Below are 19514 nucleotides of genomic sequence, written 5' to 3'. Positions count from 1 at the left end.
TCCTCATTAGAGCATTAACATAACAAAACAACACTGACCCTAAGAATTTAAAGCCTCTAAGTCATTACTAACTAAAAACAAAAACACCACATATTGTTTTCCCCATTGAGTTTAAAAACCAGAATAAATACTGTATATTAGAATTTGCTTGTAAAATGAGTTATAAAAACTGGATGTACAGTCTCTTTCCTGAAAATGTTGGCATAGTAAATAAAGTTCATAATTATAAAAAACAAAAATAGAACTGTTCTATGATCCAGCAATTGCACCACTAGGTATCCCAAAGAATAAAATATACTAATTCAAAGGGATACATGTACCCTAATGTTTATAGCAAAATTATCTTTAAAAGCCCAATTATGGGACAGTCCGGGTGGCTCAGCGGTTTAGCACCACCTTCAGCCCAGGGTGTGATCCTGGAGTCCCAGGATTGAGTCCCATGTCAATGGGACTCTGCTTGTGCCTCTGCCTCTCTCTCTCTCTCTCTGTCTCTCATGAATAAAAAAAAATCTTAAAAAAAAAAAAAAAGCCAAATTATGGAAACAGGCCAAGTGTCCATCAACTGATGAATGGGTAACATGTGGGGTGTGTTTATGCAATGGAATATTATTCAGCCATTAAAAAGAATGAAATCTTGCCATTTTCCATGACCTGGATGGAGCTACAGTATTATGCCAAGTGAAATAAGTTAGAGAAAGACAAATATTATACGAGCTTCACTCATAAAAATGGAATTTAAGAAACAATACAAATGAGCAAAGAGGAAAAAAAAAAAAAGGGAGAGGCAGACCAGGAAAGAGACTCAACTATAGAGAATAAACTGATGGTTTTCAGAATGGAGGCAAATGGGGGGACAGGAAGAAAAAATAAAAGACATGAGGCAGGAAAAGAATTTTCCTCATGGTCTTGATCACAACCAAGATTAGGTATCAAAGATAACAGCTCACGTGGCTGGGAAGTAAGAGGTAAGAGGGTATTCTTCTGAATGCCAAGCAGGAGGAATAGATGATCTCACAGTAGGCAGAATGGGATACAATCTTCCAAAGTACATTGCAGTAAATCAGAAACCCCTATTTTGTAAGCTGGACTTTCCTATACTTTTTTGTGGGGTTTATGTGGATTTCCTTGTTGTTTCACTTAATAATTAGAAAAGTCACTTCAAAAAAGTCAGTATTCATGACAGAAAAAGTTTCAAATATGAAAAATGAAACAAAAATACTAGAAGAAAAGGCAGGTGGTTTTAAAAAAATTATAATCTTGAGGTAGGGAAGGGCTTTCTAAGCACTCGACCAAAGGCAGAAGTCAGGAAGGAAGAGATTGATACACTTGATTATATAATAAATTTAAACTTTTGTAGGCAAAAAAGCAGTTAACCCACCCCAAAATCCAATGACGAAAAAAACACAAAACCCTCCAACGTTTATGAAGGGCTATTACACATTATTAATCTGACCTTGAAAACCTCCAAGATCCAATGAGGTGGTTCACAAACATGAAAATAATAGCTAATATTTATGGAGCTTTTATGCGACAATGTAGTAGGCCAACTGCTAAAATGGCCTCCATCTCACCCCCATACGTATCTACGACTTCTTATAATTTGAGTTTGCTGCTCCTCCCATCGAGATACAAAGTCTACCTACCCATTTCTTGCGCCTGGACTGGCCTCGTGAATTGCTTTAGGCCAGTAGAATGTGGGAGAGTTGACGGTGTTCCAGCTCAAGCCTAAGCTTTAGGAGGAGGCCTATATAACACTTCCACTCTCATGGAATCCTGCCATCGCCATGAGAAGAGGTCGGAGTTAGCCTCCTGGGGGCTGTGAGACAATGTGATTCCCACGTATACGGGACAGCTAAGCCAAGATCAGCAGGGCTGCCTACACAACCCATGGCTGGCTGTAGGTGCAGAATGAGCACTGTTAAGGCTAGAAAACCTCCCCGGCAAACATAACAAAACATTTGTCAGCAAACATAAATAAATATCTGTCATTATGTTTTGTGGAGATTTGGTTTGTTACATGGCATTATTGTGGTGACAATAATGGACATAACAGGCAACGTTCAAAGTACTCTGTATTTACTCTCAATCTTAAAAAGGTGATGTGCGATAATAGCAACTATATATTGGTCTTTGCTCCTGGTTCCTGGCACTGAGCTCCTTGTTGTTTCCTAAGTGACAAGAGTTCTGGAATCATCTCTTGTTGTAATATTTAGTTTCTAACCCTAGTTCCTGACACAGGGCTCCTGAAAGCCTTGCAATTTCCTGGGTGACAAAGTGGCTTTTCCTCTGATGAGTGGCTCTGCATAGGCTCCTGGATAAGGGCTGGTTACTAGAAAGACCGAGCCATGATCGGAAGTTTGGAATTTTCAGCCCTGCCCTTCACCCCTCAATTCTTTGAGAAGGGGGAAGGGCTGAAAACGGGAGTTTATGATAGATCATGTCTACCTCATGAAGGCTCTATTAAAACGCCCTGTAGTATGGGGTTTGGAGAGCTTCCAGTTTGGTGAACATATCCATATACCAGGAGGGTGATGTACCCCAGCTTCACAAGGACATAAGCTACTATGCTCAGGATCCTCCCAGACCTCACTGCATGTATCTCTTCACCTGGTTGTTCATCTATATCCTTATCTTTTAATAAACTGGTAAACATGTTTCCTGAGTTCTGTGAGCCTCTCTAACAAATTAGTCTAACCCAAGGAGGGGATCATGAGAACCTCAGATTTATAGCCAATTAGTTAGAAGCACAGGTAACAACATGGGCTTGCAACTGGCACGTGAAGTCTGGGGAGTAGTCTTCTGCGACCAGCCCTTAATCTATGGGTCTCACAATATCTCCAGGTAGCTAGTGTCAGAATTGAGTTAAAATGTAGGACATCGGGATCCCTGGGTGGCTCAGCGGTTTAGCACCAGCCTTTGGCCCAGGGCGTGATCCCAGCATCCCAGGATCGAGTCCTGCGTTGGGCTCCCTGCATGGAGCCTGCTTCTCCCTCTGCCACTCTCTCTCTCTCTCTGTGTCTCTCATGAATAAATAAAATCTTAAAAAAATAAAATAAAATGTAGGACATCTACCTGGTGACTCAGAGAATGGCTTGCCGTGGAAAAAACCTCCACATATATTTGGTGACTGTTTAATGTCAGAAGTGAAGAGTTCTGTGTGCGTAGTAAAGGGACTTCCAGAAGGGGGAACTGTTTTCCTAATATAGATGAAGCCATTTTCCCCTCTCTTGTCCCATATCCTACTCACCTATCTGACATGTATTCCATTCTAGTCACAATGGCCTCTTCACTTTCTCAAACACACCAGGCACAGTATCAACTTCTCACTGAGCCCTCTCCTATCAACTCTATCATTTCATTTTCACCAATACTGAATATCTTTCTTTCCTGCTTTACTTTTGGCTCCCTTGCACATTTCCCCATTTAATATACTCTATTTTTTCCTTAGTTGTGTTTCCTTATGTTCCCATAGAAGGTAAGCTCCCTGAACACAAAGATTTTTGGCTGCTTTGTTCATTGCTATGTCACCGAAACTAGAATAATGTTTGGCACGAAATATACACTCAAAAAATATTTGATGAGTGAAAAAAATCAACCAATTAATTTCAATTTACTGATGAAGAAACAACAGACACAGAGAACCTAAGTAATTCTGCTTGAGATCACTGTGCTGGTAGGTGGCAGGGCCAGCTTCAGATTACTAGAGCCGGGTCTAGTCTAGTCTAGAGTACTATACTATCCCCCTTTCTAATGCAGAACTTGGTATATTTCTGTGAACCCAAATACCACCAATTCCCTTGGTTCTTCATACTTTAATCTAGGTATTTCTCCCCACAGAAGTCCTCGGCTTTGCCTTAACCAAATAGGCGATAATATTTAAACTCAAATAAGTACCAGGATGTTACTGGTACCAGGATGTTTTTTACTCCTGGTACCAAAACCAGGAGTAAAAAGAACAACAAAAATCCTCCTTTACAACTTTTAAAAATTTATTTATTTATTTATTTAGAATGTATTTTTACAGATAATCTCGGCTCAGCCTTTGATATTTAATTTAAAACCTTTCCTTCAGTGGTATTTTCTTTTCCTAGCAATATTGTCCTAAAATTCTGGGGTTTCTATCTATCAGATTTGGGGGGACAATCTCAATTTATTCAACTACTATTAAAGTACATAAATATTATTAAACTTATCAAGAACTATAATTTAATTTGTCTGACTTTCTAAGACTTCCCATATGAAAAAATTGTCACATGCGAAAACAACTTTTTTGGTTTTCAGATCACAAGTCCTGAATTTTCATTAAAGGATTAAACTCACAGTGTGCTTGGGTGGCTCAGTTGGTTAAGTGTCTGCCTTCAGCTCAGGTCATGATGCCAGGGTGCTGGGACTGAGCCCTGCATGGGGCTTCCTGCTAAAAGAGGAGCCTGCTTCTCCTTCTCCCTCTGCAGCAATCTCTGCTGCTTCCCCATCCTCCTACCCTCACCTGTGTTCTCGGTCAAATAAATAAATAAAGTCCAAAAAAAAATTAAACTCACCAAATAAACTCTCAACAAAAAATGCAAATTATAATAAGCAAAGTCTCCATTTAACAAATTGATACGAATACAAAATTTTAAAATGTTTGGTGTTGCTAATGGTGTAGGAAACTAGCATTTACATACTCCACTGATAAGAGTGTAATTTGGGGCAGCCCGGGTGGCTCAGCGGTTTAGCGCCGCCTTCCGCCCAAGGCGTGATCCTGGAGACCCGGGATCTAGTCCAACGTCAGGCTCCCTGCATGGAGCCTGCTTCTCCCTCTGCCTGTGTCTCTGTCCCTCTCTCTCTCTCTGCGTCTCTCAGGAATGAATAAATAAAATCTTAAAAAAAAAAAAAAAAGAATGTAATTTGGGTGCAACTTTTTGGAGAAAAATAGGATAACAAGTACTAAAGGTCTGGAAGATGTGCATGCCCCTTGATGTACAAATTCCACTGCTAAGAGTTTATACTAATGAAATAATTAAGGATTTGGCAAAAGACTTAAGAGCAAGAATGTTTATCTAAGCACTATTATTCATAGCAGGAAATGGAAATGATTTTTATGTCCAAAAGTAGGGATAAGTATCATACATTTCCAAATAGACTACATTGTAACTGTTTATATAATGGAAAAATGTTTACACTTTATAAAACTTATAAAAATATGGTATAATCCCATATTTGTAAAAAGAAAAGAAGTATCAATATGCAAAAAAGATTTTTGGGTGCTGTTGTTTTTTTTTCTGGATGGGTGGATTGTGTCTTTTGCTTATGAATATATTCTAAGTTTCCTACAATGAACATACATTGGTGTCAATTTTTTAAACTGTGGTTCTTTTTTAATTGAATGAAGAAACTGGGGCCATTATAGCTATAATTTGGAATAAATACTGTTGAGTCATCTTTCTCATTTATTTTTTTGAAAATGCCATCCATCCCTTACTCTATAGCGTACATCAGATTTTGCTTGGCTCACACGCTGTGCAATCTGGCTGAGATAGGAGGGGAAGTTCTCCTGGTTTAATTGCTATGGCAACAAAAGTTGAAAGAAATCTTAAGTATCCTTTGGTCCAGTCCTTTTCATTTTACAAAATAAGGAACTTGAGAGGGAACCAAGATATTGAGTGATTTACTTAAGGTCACAAGATTATCTGAGCAACTAACCCTGTCTTCAGATTCTCTGCTCCCTCATTCCAAAGAAATTGGAATCTCATCAATGATCCTGGCTGTCAAACTGGCTTTGGAAAGGAGATATAGAAGCTCTGCCAACAGAAAAACACAAAAGAAATCATAAGTCAGCAGATAAAAACCTAGTTACTTTTAAAACACTAAAACGAACTGCCAAGTGTAGGAAGAAACAGGAAAAAATACATCAAGAAAACACAAAGGACCTTTCATGTTGTCTAGTATTTTTTTTTTAAAGATTTTATTTATTTATTCATGAGAGACGGTGAGAGAGAAAGGCAGAGGGAGAGGCAGGCTCCCCATGGAGCAGGGAGCCCAATGTAGGACTTGATCCCAGGACCCCAGGATTATGACTCGAACGGAAGACACTCATCCACTGAGCCACCCAGGTGTCCCCATGTTGTCTAGTATTGACTGTTTTTTGGAGGACATAATTTGAAACAAAGATTCTGTGATTAAGTCACTCACAAGTCCCATAAATTAGTGACTACTGCTGTATATATTAACTGTAATATTATGCTGTTAAGTAACAAAATAGTTGATATATTTGATTACCAGCTTCTAACAAGATAATTGCAAAGCTTTTTATATATTTATTTTCTTCCACGTATAAACAAGGAATATGAGGAACACTATCAGTGGTTCTCAAATGTGTTCTGTAATCTTAGGGGTGAGAATATGCAGAGGGGTCCTTCAGACCTTTCAAGTCATCTATGAGGTTAAAAGTACTTCCTGATAATACTATGATGTTTACTTTTTTCACTTGGTCGACATTTGTACTGATGGTAAGAAGCGATGGTAGATGAAATTGTTGTCTCCTTACAACATGTCAAGGCACCCAACTGTTTTAGCAGTCGTCATATTCTTCGCCACTCACTCATGCTAAAAATGTCCATTTCCCCTTCATGAAATAGTAAAATAATTAATTTTATTAAATCTCAATCATTGAATGGATATGTGGGGCAAAGTACGCATAAAGCACTTCTGCTTTATACTTTTATACTTGAGCACAAGGCTGTCCAGAAGATTTGGCTGCCCAAACCAAAAGCACTTGTGTGATTAAATTGTGAGCTGAAATTGGTGCTTTTCTCATGGAACACTATTTGTACTTGAAAAGATGAGTAACAAACTATGGTTGATCAGACTAAAGTATTCAGCACAAATTCTCCCAGAAATGAAATAAAGTGAGCCTGTCATTTCAAGGAACTGATACTATTTGTTATCAAGGATAAAACTTCAGCTTTCAAATGAAAACTAGAATTTTGAAAAATTGTACCTGCCACCACGAGCTTGCCAGCTTCCTAATACTTCATGACATTTATGATAGGATGGATGATGATATTAATGAATATGATTTGATACTGAATAATGTAACATGCCAACATTAGGAAGATCTGTATAACACAGTGTACTGTTATTTTCCAAGTAACCAATGTTTGACATTAGAAAATCATGCATGGGTAAAATATCCATTTAAAATCTAAGCTAGAAAAAAAAATCTAAGCTAGACATATGGATTTCAACATAACAGAATAAGAAAAGTACATTGATAATTTTATATCCGTCATTGCAACTACCCTTAAAAAAAACTATTACCTGTGAAATTTGATATGATATCCAAGCATATCCATGATTATTTTTAAGCTGTTAAGTACTCCTATTTGAGTGAGTACATGAGTGAGAGGTGGGATTTTCTTCCTCTTCTTAAAGCAAAACAGTGTAACATATAAAACACAGAAGCAGATGTAAGAATGCAGCTATTTTCTATTAAGTCACACATCTGTTTTACACAAATGTAAAACAAGGCCACTCCTACGATGGTTGTTATAAAAAACAAAAACAGAAATCAAATGTTGGTGAAGAAGATGGAACTCCTGTTCACTCCTGACAGGAATATAAAATGGTACAGGTGCTGTGGGAAACATAGCGGTTCTTCAAAAAAATTAAATACAAAATTACCATAGGGGCCCACTAATTCTAAGTATACATGCTAAAGAACTGAAAGGAGAGACTCAAATAGATATGTGCACATCCCGTGATCACAGCAGGATTATTCAAAATAGCCAAAAGATGGAAACAAGCCAAATGACCATGGACCGGTGAATAAATATGTGGTATTTTGATACAGTGGAATATTATTCAGCCATAAAAAGGATATTCTGACCTAAGTTATAATGTGGATGACCCTTAAAAACATGCTAACTCAAATAAGCCAGTCACAAAAGAACAAATACTATATGATTCCCCTTGTAGGAGGTACCTAAAGTAGTCAAAATCATAAAAATAGAAGAAGTAGTGGTTACCATGAATTGCAAAGAACTTAGTTACTGTTTAATGACTAAAGTGTTTCACTTTGGGACGATGAAAAAGATCTAGAAATGGATAATGGTAATAGTTGTGCAACAATGTGAATATTCTTAATGTCACTGAATTGTGCACTTAAAAATTGTGCACTTGAGGGGATCCCTGGGTGGCTCAGTGGTTTTGCACCTGCCTTCGGCCCAGGGTGTGATCCTGGAGACCTGGGATCGAGTCCTGCATTGGGCTCCCTGCACGGAGCCTGCTTCTCCCTCTGCCTGTGTCTCTGCCTCTCTCTCTCTCTCTCTCTCTGTGCCTTTCATGAATAAATAAAATCTTAAAAAAAAATTGTGCACTTGAAATGGCCAAGTGTTATATTTTGTTTATTTTACAACCATAAAAAAATTAAGGAAAAAGAAAAACCCAAACTACAAGGTCACTTTCTTACTGATTTTTTTGGAGGCGTTTTGGAAAGGTTATTTTTCATGAAAAAATGTTATTTGTGCAGGTAATGAATTTATCACTTAAAAAAAACCCCTAATAAATACTTTAAAAATCCCTTAGTTTTCATTTCTAATCTGATAAATATGGATAGGTATAATCGACATAAACAGCTTTTAGGTCCTCGGTAGTTTCTGCAAGGTAAAGGGGTCCTGAGACTAAAAAGTTTGAGAACCGCTGTCTTATACAGAATTTATTCTCTTCTCACACCTGCGTTATGGGAGTATCTTCATTTGTACCTTTAGCTGCAACTGGAAGCCGTATCACTCGCAGCCTGCAGACTAAAAGGACAATGTGAAATACGATAAAAATCATCACATTAATTCTTTATGATTACTACTATCCTTTGGATGCACCATAACCTAAGGACCGAACAACGCAAAGCTCCACACAGATGAGTGGCCTTACACAATAGAAAACTGTCAAAAAGCTTAAATGCTGGGCCTTTTCCAAAGTAGCTTTGTAAGTATCTAGCAAGAAATACACATTTCCTTTCTTCTATTGGATCTACGTTAGGATTTACAGTTTAAGGCTGGATTTGGGGATGGGGGGTGGGAGAGGCATTGTTTCCTGAAAACCACTCCATCTAGTGCATCCGTGCAAAGAATTTAATTCTCTCACCATCTTGCTACTGGTCTTTTGCAGAGGTGCGGCTTGGGAGCTAGGAAGCAATCCAAAACAGCAGCTGAGGCTGCCCCAAACCGCGTCCAACCGATAATTTCCTCCATTTTGGGCCAAGTCAATTTGCCCCGGCGAGAGGCCGAATGTTTTTACGGGGAAGAGGTAAATAAAAAGGAAATTAGGAAGCACGGACGGAGATGAGCAGCGAGAGCAGAGCGGCGGCACGCAGACCGCGGTCAACGAGCTGTGGCTAGTGAGGCGCGAGGGGCGGACTGGAGGCGCAGTTCCGGAGCCGACGGCTGCGCGCACGTTCACCGGGAGGTCTGCGGGGCGCTGCGGGGCGCGGCGCGGCGCGGCGCGGCGCGGCGCGGGGGGAGCCAAACGATTTTCTTGTCCGCACCCTCCTTCCGCGCTCATTCTGGGCCGGCCTGTGTGCAGCCGCAGCCCCAAACAAAGGGGAACGGACGCCCTCCCGAGGGAGCGGAGGGGGCAAGGTGGCCCCGAGGGCCCGCGGCAGGTGTCGCTCAGGGTAGGGCGCGGGCCGTGGGGACGTGCGACCGGCGCGCCCCGGGGAGGCCGAGCACCACGCCCGGCCCCAAGGTCTGCGCGAGCCCGCGCGCGGGAGGTACCTGTGGAGGCCTCGCACAGCCGGAAGGCACCGGGCGATCATGGGACGGCCGAGAGGCGGCGGCGGCGGCGGCGGCGGCGGCGGCGGCGGCGGCGGGGAGGCGGGAGGCGGGGAGGCGGGAGGCGGGGCGCCGGGCAGCCGGGAGGCGGCCCCGGGAGGCAGGCGGCGGCGGCCGGGTCCGCGCCCTCCCACGTGCGGCAGCCCCACGCCGGCGCCCACTTCGGCCCCGCCCCGCGCCCCGCCCACTTCGGCACAGCGCCCCGCCCACTCAGGCCCCGCCCCGCGCGCCTGGCACCGTCCCGGGGCCAGTTCCCGCGAGAGCCCGGGGTCCCGAGCGGAGCGCGCCGCCGGGGGCGTGAGGGGCGGGGGCGCGTCGTCCTCCGGTGCGGGTAGGGGAGGCGGGGCGCCGGGGAGCCGAGAGCCGGCGGCCCCACGAGGCAGGCGGCGGCGGCGGCGGTCGGATCTGCGACCTCTCACGTGCGGCAGCCCCACGCTGGCGCCCTCGTCGGCCCCGCCCCGACCCCGCCCCATCCAGGCCCCGCCCCCTCTGGCCCAGGCCCCGCCCCCGTTTCGGCCCCGCCCACCCCGGGCCCCGCCCCGCGCGCCTGGCACCGCCCCGGGGCCGCTTCGGGCGAGAGCCGGGGGCCGCGGGCGGAGCGAGCAGCCGGGGGGCGGGGGCCCGAGGGGTTGGCGGCGGCTGCGGCGGCCTCGGAGCCGGGGAAGTTTGGGCGGCCGCGGGCCGTGCTGCGCTCGGGAGCCGGGCTGAAGCCGGAGGACCAGGGGGCGCGCGAACCGGCCTCCGGACGCCCCCCGGGCCCGCTGCCACCGTCTCGCGTCCTCGCCTGGTAAGGGGCTGCGGGCTGGGCTGGGCGTCCCCCCCCCCCCCCCCCCCCCCGGGGCCTGCACCGCCCCGCCGCTCCCGCCTGGGCCACCGCGGGCCTGGGGCCTGGAGGGAGGGAGCCGGAGCTCGCTGTGCCCGGGGAGGAGCCCGGGGAGAGGCCTGCGGGAGGGGGCTCGCCCCCCGCCCCCCGCCCCCCGGCCCCCGGCCCCCGCCGTGCGGTTTTCACCTTCCGTCCTGGGGCCTTATTTTTAGTGCTTGCAGCCCCGTGGCCTGGAGACTGCGCTCGCCTTGGAAATAAGCGCAGAAATAATAAACACGCTGGCGGCGGGTACCACACCCTGGCTGTGGCTTAGGGAGCCCGGAGAGCAGATGGATGATGCGATTGAGTGCAAATGAGCCGCCGGTGCCGCCTGGCCCTGCGCCACAGCTCGGAGGCGGTAGTATCCGAGTGAATGAACCTGCCCCGGAGCTTGCAGCTCGTCCCCGGGAGCTCGGCTGCTGCGGAGAGCGCCGCTCGGCGTGTAGCATCCTCCGACCCAGGCCACGACCTCAGGTCTCCATCCAACAGAAATGCCGTTTTTTATTAAGAATGACACTCGGTGGTTGAACACCTTCTCGTTATTAAATACATTTCCTCCTCCTGTGACAGTCTAAGCCTGCAAAAGTTGGTGCAGGGTAAATTCATACCTACATTTAAAAAAAAAAAAAGAAGAAGAATCTCTTGAAACTGAGGAAGATGCTCGTTGTCGATCAGCTTCTGAGTCAGCAGTATGAAAATCTCCCTCCACTGAGTCCTGAGGCCTTTGGGGGATTTCTACATCTGTAGCTAGACCCCCCCCCCCCCACCCCGTCCTGATCTCTATTTCTACTATGCAGACTGTTAGGGTAGCAGGGACAGTGAGAGCCTAAGCTTGTGTTCTACATGTTTTGAGAAAAATTTTACTTTGGCAAGTTCTGACATAATCTAACACTGCTGGGTGTAGGTGAGAATATGTATTTCGTTACGTATTTTTGTCCTCCTGAGTCTTTAAAAAGAAGAACGAAGGTAATACAGGGTTTTCTTTTTTCTTTTTTTTTCTTTTCTTACTTCTGATGTGATTTATGACCTTGTTATTTATAACCTTTCCTGGCTGATTCTTGAAGCAGTGTTTTCCTTTCTTTTATCAGGGAAAAAGTGTTTAAGCTTTTAAAATGTCATCTATCAAGCACTTAGTTTATGCAGTTATTCGTTTCTTGCGGGAACAAAGTCAGATGGATGCTTATACTTCAGATGAACAAGAAAGTTTGGAAGGTAGGCACCTGCTCTTTATGTCCATTTGTGTTATAATAATAAGCCAAGACTATAATAGCTGTAAGCGTGACTTTATGATCTATTATATTTTTTATTTATTAAAGATTATATTTATTTATTCATGAGAGACACAGAGAGAGAGGTAGAGACACAGGCAGAGGGAGAAGCAGGCTCCATGCAGGGAGCCCGATGTGGGACTCGATCCTGGATCTCCAGGATCACGTCCTGGGCTGAAGGCAGCAGGGGCTAAACCCCTGAGCCACCCAGGCTGCCCACTTTATGATCTATTATAACAAAATCAAAATATTTTATTGACAATTCAAGAAGAAAGATTGCGTTTCCATTTTCTGAGGCTTGTTTTCATTAACGACAGAATAAGAGGACAATCATTCATTTATTGAACAACTGTATGGTGTCAGAACTATGCTGATCATACAAAATCATAGGGATTTTTTTTCTTAACAGTTAACAGTAACTGTTAAGTTAGTATTATCCTTATTTAACAGATAATGAATGAAACCAGATAGATTAAGTAACGTAACATAACAACGACATAATGTGGCAAAGCTGAGATTTAAATCCCGGCTTTTACTCTGAAGGTCTTGTCTCTTCCTAATAGAAAAGCATCCCGTTTAGAATCCATATATGAAAATACCTTAGTCATCATAAAAGCACTATGTAAAGTGTAATAATTACATCACAATTAAGCTATGACAACTTTCTGTTCCGGGATTTGAAAATGGGAGGATTTCACTGGTGTTCTGCATGAGCTTTAAATATTAGATTTGGTAATCTGTTAAATTGAGCTGGACTTGGATGACAGCATCACGTGTTTCTTTGAACACCATCTTTTCTGCTTCATGTTTATGCATTATAATATTTAAATCCAGTATAAGCATAACAGGATACAATGCTGCAGATGGGCTTGGGGAGGTTCAATGAGCGTAGCTTCTTTGTGCCCTGAAGACTTAATTATTGCAATGAGATAGTACACTTAGGAGAATTTAATGAATTATAATACAATTTGATTTTGCCATCTAGAGGCTGTTTCTCCTATGAAGGGGATACATCTATTAATTTCAATAAGCACTTCCATTGTGAATATGCTTTTAAGAGGTGGGGATGAAAACTGGGCATTTGCTCTAAATCTGCTTGCAATCTGGTGAGACGCTGTCTTTCCAGGTGGCAGTGAGAGGAGCAGGTGACACACAGTTGGAGAACATTGCAATCGGTTCATTTCATATTAAGGTTCTTTTTGTCCTTGGTGGTTAGACTATGTGAAGATAAATCTAAAGAAAATATTGGTTATGGTTGCTCAGTAGCAGACAGATAAAGGCAGTCATTTAATAAAAGATGTTTCTTCTCCAATCAAACGCAGTATAATACTTCTAAAGGCCAGAAAGAAAATTGAGTTTTTTAAAAAATCAAGATGTTATGTCCTATTTTTAGGATGGTCTTCAGCCAAAAATATGTGCCTTCAGCTGTTTGTTATACATGGAAGTCAGAAATGGTGCCAATTGTTTTTGACCGACCCCTATTTTTGACTCTATGAGTCTAATTTAATTGAGTATGAAATCATGTGGGGGAAGTCTGCCCACCTTCTAGACATTTAAAAAAGCCCTGGAAAAGGAGCCTAAGTTCTAGTACCAGCCTTCCCATAGCAGTAAGGTCTTATAGTCTTATCAGCTTTGAGCTTTTGCATCATATTATGTCACCCACTCCTAATTGTTGTCATCTACTGACATCTGTTTCATGTGGCTTCTGCTCCCTGTCACTCTCTCGAGTACTACTCTATCTTATTCTTGGCAGTTGCAATGACCTCATAGATGTTTCTTTCATTTTTCTCAGCACTCTGTTCCTTGATCTTCTGTCCTCCAGTGATCTCAACCACTCAGCTGCATGGTTATACCCTAGACTAGTGGTTTTCAACGTAGGGTGATTTTGCAATGTCTGGAGATATTTTTTTTTTTTTTTTTGATTGTCACTACTAAGGGGCTGGTGTTACTGGCACCTAGTGGGTAGAGGCCATGGATTCTGCTAAACATACTATAATACACAGGACGGCCCCCAAGAACAAAATCCAAAATGTCAGTAGTGCCAAGGGTGAGAAACTCTTCCCTGGACCTTATCCTTACTAAAATTGCATTCTCTCCATAATGTCTATTGTAGACATTTCACTTCCTGACCAGTACTGCCTGTCTTTCCAGGTCACTCCTTCTAGAATCCCTACCCCAACTATTTGACCCTATGAATACCCCCCCCCAGTCTGTTGATCCCATACCTTTTACACTCCTCTTCTTACCTTTCTTAGATTCCATGATTCATTATTATATTATATATTATTATTATATGATATATATATATCATATATATTACATATTATTATATTATATATATTAGAGATACACCCTTGTATATCTCTTCCTTTCTTGCAAAACCCAGCCTCATGTAAATTCAGCTTTCCACCAACTCTGTGCTCATATCCATGTGACTATGTATAAACGGAGCAAAACATAAAACTTTGTTGAATGGTCCCACTTTGAATTCATGACCATGAGCCTCAGGTGGACCTTTAACGCTGCCTGGCAATCACACTATCTCTTCCAAGTTCATTCATATTTTTGCTTTCCTAGGCCACTACTTTAGCACTTTCTGGTGTCTCCTCAAACCCTCAAACCTCCTCTCCTGTACTCACTTTTAATTGATGACCGTGCTTCCTACTCTACCAAGAAAATTAAAGTAATAAGAAAATAACTTCCACAGACTTCCCCTGCCCCATCTATCCACACACCAACATCTACACCCCCCACCAACACTCTGCCTGCCTGCCTGTTACCATATGCCTTGGACTAAATATTTATGTTTTCTCAAAATTCATATGTTGAAACCTAATGCCCAGTGTGATATTAGGAGGTGGGGCCTTCATGATTGGGATTCATGCTCTTATGAGAGACCCCAGAGAGTTCCTTTGCTCCTTCTACCATGTAAGGACGCAGCGAAGAGGCACCATCTCTGAACCAGAAAGCAGGTTATCACTAGACACTAAATTTGCTGGTGCCTTAATATTGAACTTTCCAGCTTCGAGAACTATGAGAAATAAATTTCTTTTGTATAGAAGTCACCTTGACTATGATGTTTTGTTAGAATGGCACAAATAGACTAAGATACTGTAGATGAACTATCCATCGACTTTTCTAAATGAAACCTCTCTGCTGGCACACTGGATCTCATTCCATCCTGTCTCGCCTACTCTGGGATGTCATTCTAGTTACTCTACCCTTCTTCTCTTACATCAGCAAGTTTTCACTCTGTACTGGATTATTTTTATCAGGATAGATGTTTCATTATTTTTCCCTTCTTAAAAAAAAAAGCAAAAACAACCGCTTATTACTCTTGCTGTATTACTCCCTGCTTCTAAACTTCTGCCTCCTTCTATTGTCTTCCCCTTTTGCTGGAAAACTCTTTGAAAGAATTGTGTGTACTTGTTTTTTAAAGTTCCTCTTCTATTCCTTCTTAAACCCCCTATTCCAGTTAGGCTTTTGCCTCAGTCTCTTTCCACTTGTACTATTCTCATTAAGGTCATCAAGGATTTCTGGTGATTTAGTTAAGTGGTCAGTTCTCAGTCTCCATCTGTCTTATTAGCTGCCATTGATAATGCTGATAATCTCTCTCGTCTTGCCCCCAACCTCCCTCCACCTCACCCCCCTCCCATCCTGCCACTGCTCTATACTTGATTTACTTGGCTTCCAGGATACCTCCTCACACTCTTAGTTTTCTTCTTCTCTCATGGCCTGTTCCTTCTGTCTCCTTTACTACCTTTTCTTCTTTTCTCTGACTTGGAGTGCCCCGGGTCCAGTGCTTGATCTTCTTTTCATTATCTGTACTTACTTTTTTGATGGTATCATTCAGTTTCTTGGCCTTCAGCCAAGACCTTCCTTCTGAACTGCAGATTTTTATATCCAACTGCCTACTAGGTATCTCCACTTCTATGTCTAATAGGCATCTCAAACTGAACATTTCCAAGACTGAACTCCTGATCCTCCCACCCAAAATCTGTTCCCCATCTCAGTTGATGGCAACTCTTATCTTTTCCACTTGCATAGGCCCAAAACTTGGACATCATTCTGGACTCTTCTCTTTCTCTCAGACTCTGCATTTAATCATTAAATGATTAAATCCTGTTGGCTGTGCCTTCAACATATATATCTAGAGTCTTACCATGTCCTCCCACCTTCACTGATGTCACCCCTGGGTAGAATTAAGTATTTCTCCTCTGTTTTAATGTAGTAGCCTCTTACAGGTCTGTCTGCTTCTGTTCTTGCAGCTTTGTTGAATATTCCCAACACAGCCACCAGTGACCTTTTCAAACAGAGTATGTCAGAGGGTGCCTAGCTGGCTCAGTCAGTGGAACATGCAACTCTTGATCTTGGGGTTTTAAGTTTGAGCCCCACATCGGGTTATAGAGATTACTTAAAAATAAAATCTTTGAAAAAATTAACAAAAAAATAAAACAGAGTATGTCAGATTCTATCATTATTCCACTCAAAATCTTGCCGTGACTCCTCATGTTACTTAGTCATTGTTTAAAGGATTTATATAATTTGGACTTCAGCGATGTGTTGTTGACAGACGCTTCCCCTTTCTCATTTGGCTATAACCAAATTAGCTTCCTAACTCTGAATATACTATATCCTCTTTCCTAAGGGCTTTGGCTGTAGTTTTTTTCTGCTTAGATTGTTATTTCTCCATATAATAGTAATGCCCCCATCTTCTTTGAGTCTTTGTCAAATCTCTTTTCTGAATGAGACCTATGCTGGGCACTCATATCTGCAGCCTGCTTCTCTGCTCTACTCTCTATACTTGCAGTACTCTTTACTGCTTATAGCCTACCTCTCCACCCCTACCCCCAAGAAGTCAGGGATCTTTTCTGTTTTAGTCACTGATTTATCTAAAGCATGTAGAAAAGTGCCTGACACGTAGTAGGTGCTCAATAAATATTTGTTGAATTGGGTTGATGAATTGAGTCAAGTGATCGTGGGCATATCACTTAGTTGATCTGTAGCACAATTTCTAAGGCTGTTAGGTGAAGCCTCTGACTCTTCTCCATCTGATAGATTTGTCAAGAGGATCAGAATCAGTGATGACAGGTACCTGGCATATGGAAGCTTTTGAATAAAGTGGTACATGGGATATCATAGTGTTGTATAGAAGTCTTCACTTGCCCTGCTCCTCATTAGTACCAAATGCACTGTTATTATTTGTGGTTAAAGGGGAACAAGAATTATATAGTGTACTTGTTTATATTTGTAGGACTTATTCCTGAGTAAGGAATTTGTATTACTTATTCCTGAAAGAAGGCTTGAATTTGTTTTATAAATGAGAATCTTGAGGTAAAAGTAAGAGAAATTACTGTAACTAGGTTATTTGATTTTTTTTTTTTTTTTTGGTTGTATGAAAAACGATAACGAAATAGTCCTGAGTTCTTGTCGTGCTACCCACCCTGCCACTTACTGCCTACTCTTTTTGCCTGTTTCTTTTGCTGGAAAACTCTTTGAAAGAGCTATCTATACTGCTCTTTTCTAATTCCTCTCCTTCTATTCTTTCTTGGACCCATTCCAGGTAGGTCTTTGCCTCAATCTCTCACCCACACTGTTATCATCAAGGCTATCAATATTTTGGCTACTGGGTTTACTTATCAGACAATTCTGTTTGCTTGTGTAGGGAATCTAAAATAGTAAACTCACAGAATGATGGTTGCCAGCAGCTATGAAAGAGCAAATAGGGAGGTGATGGTCAAAGTAATTAAGTTCTGGGGACTGACTAGTCTGCCCAGTGCCTATCATTAATTATGTTATATACTTAAAGTTGGGTAAGAAGGTAGACCTTAGGTTAAAGTGTTCTTACAACACACGTACACACGATAATAAAGGTGGTGAGAGGAAGCTTTGGGAGGTGATGAGTATGTCTCTGGCATTGACGGTGGTGATGATTTCATGGGTGTATGCTTATCTCCAAACTCATGGAGTTATAGACATTAACTATGAACAGCTTTTTATATGTCAACCATACTTCAGTAAAGTGGTTTGAAAAAACACACACCAAATAATTGTGTTTAAAACAAAACAGCCACCTCCTTTAATGATATTTAATTCTATCTAATATGAACCAGGTCTGTGTTTTAAGGTGAATGGCAGAGGAAATAAGGGAGATGAACTGAATTGCTTCAACAGGATAGGGCATAAAAATCCCTCAGTTACCACATGGACTGTTCACCTGTCCTTGTTGCGCAGTAAAGTTATATACTCTGGGTTTTGGTTAAGGACTTGGTTGTGTACTATCCCTCTTTCCCATGGTTGTGTATTAATGTTTTGGTGGAGAGGAGTGCTTTTCTTCAAAGGGTTTATTGTTATTTTTTTTTCTGTAATTAAACTATGACTTCCATTGTAAATGAAGATGTAGATTAAATTTATTGAACACCTATTATTTGCCAGATCTGCTAAAGTCATAGATGAGTAAGATGCAGTCTTTATCCTCAGAGGCAGTCTAATGTGGGAGACATTTAAATGCATGGAATATAGTATGATAAGTTCAATAATAGAAACCTGTACCAGCGACATGGCACAGTAAAGGCAGTGACCAGTCTGATCAGGAAGGGAAGATACTGATCAGAATAAGTATATACATATAAACACACACATACATTTGCCATTATTACTATTGTTGTTGTTCGCATTGACTGTCTTCATGGCAGTGGGAGTCTATTTTCTTGTGGCCCAACGTTTATAGTGCTGGTATGACTGAAGTGCCAGAACAAGTGCTTGGCAAGAATAGACATTGAAAGGGGCACCTGGGTGGCTCAGTTGGTTAGGCATCTGCCTTCGGCTCAGGTCATGATCCCAGGGTCCTGGGGTCGAGCCCCACATCGGGCTCCCTGATCAACTGGGCACCTGCTTCTCCCTCTCCCTCTGCCTGCCGCTCCCCCTGCTTATCCTCTCTCTCTGTCAAATAAATACATAAAGTCTTAAAAAAAAAAAAAGAGAAGAATAGAAATTGAGAGAATGAGGAATGGGTAAATAGTAGATTATATTCTATGTAAAAGATCCTCTGACTCCTTCTTGCAATTGGTAACTTAGTTGCTTATTCAGTCCCTTTTCTAAGGAGAATTGTTTGCTGGTTAGTGAAAGTAATAGTATTTCTTTTATGGCAGAGGTATTTTTCTCAGGACCACTGAAGGATCTCTCTTATATATGGAAGCTAATAAATGAACAAACCAAGCACGTGGGTACAGAGAAGAAATTGGTGGTTGTCAAAGGTAGAGAGTAGGGTGAGAGAAATGGGTGAAGTGTTTTTGTTTAGTTTTTAGTTTCGGTATATTGAATACAAATAAAGTCATACGCAAATGGAAGTGAACCTGCTGCACGCTGTCTGGGAGTACACTGGACACTTGGCTACATTCTCATCTTGTGGAGCTGGGAGAGAATTCCTCCTCAAAGGAGAGCATCCTGAGGACGGGAATCCGCATCCATTCCCGTCCAGGAGTACTTGTAGAAACGACAGGCTATCTTTCTTTCTTTCCCATAATTGCCCTGGTTTGAGCCCCTTGTTTGTTTAGATCATTTAAGTAGGAACCC

At 42.4% G+C, this 19514-nt stretch overlaps 2 protein-coding genes across 10 annotated transcripts in view; one reads left to right on the top strand and one right to left on the bottom strand.

The window, feature by feature from the left end:
- The window catches only part of NLN (neurolysin), a 94450-nt gene extending 83315 nt beyond the window's left edge, over positions 1-11135 (bottom strand). Inside the window, exons 1-2 of one of the 5 annotated variants that reach the window (XM_038530730.1) lie at positions 9753-9828; positions 5683-5780 (exon numbers count right to left, since the gene is read on the bottom strand). In XM_038530730.1, the coding sequence (XP_038386658.1) occupies positions 5683-5732 (50 nt within the window). In that variant the 5' untranslated portion in view covers positions 5733-5780; positions 9753-9828. Of the gene's footprint in view, positions 1-5682; positions 5781-9123; positions 9366-9752; positions 9841-10818 lie in introns of those variants that run through there. The other 4 variants (XM_038530729.1, XM_038530728.1, XM_038530731.1 and 1 more) reach the window with 4 other exon arrangements.
- SGTB (small glutamine rich tetratricopeptide repeat containing beta) overlaps positions 10441-19514 on the top strand; it is a 47430-nt gene continuing 38356 nt past the window's right edge. For 4 of the 5 annotated variants that reach the window (XR_005355612.1, XR_005355611.1, XR_005355610.1 and 1 more), the window contains exons 1-2: positions 10441-10596; positions 11760-11883. Coding sequence is in view for 2 of the 5 variants with exons in the window: in XM_038530746.1 (XP_038386674.1) it covers positions 11784-11883 (100 nt within the window). In the remaining 3 variants the exon portion in view is untranslated. Of the gene's footprint in view, positions 10597-10844; positions 11146-11759; positions 11884-19514 lie in introns of all 5 variants that reach the window. The other variant, XM_038530747.1, reaches the window with a different exon arrangement.

The sequence above is a fragment of the Canis lupus genome, chromosome 2 (genome assembly GCF_011100685.1).
Source record: "Canis lupus familiaris isolate Mischka breed German Shepherd chromosome 2, alternate assembly UU_Cfam_GSD_1.0, whole genome shotgun sequence".
Lineage (NCBI taxonomy): Eukaryota > Metazoa > Chordata > Mammalia > Carnivora > Canidae > Canis > Canis lupus.
This window is presented reverse-complemented; position numbering and strand designations above follow the sequence as displayed.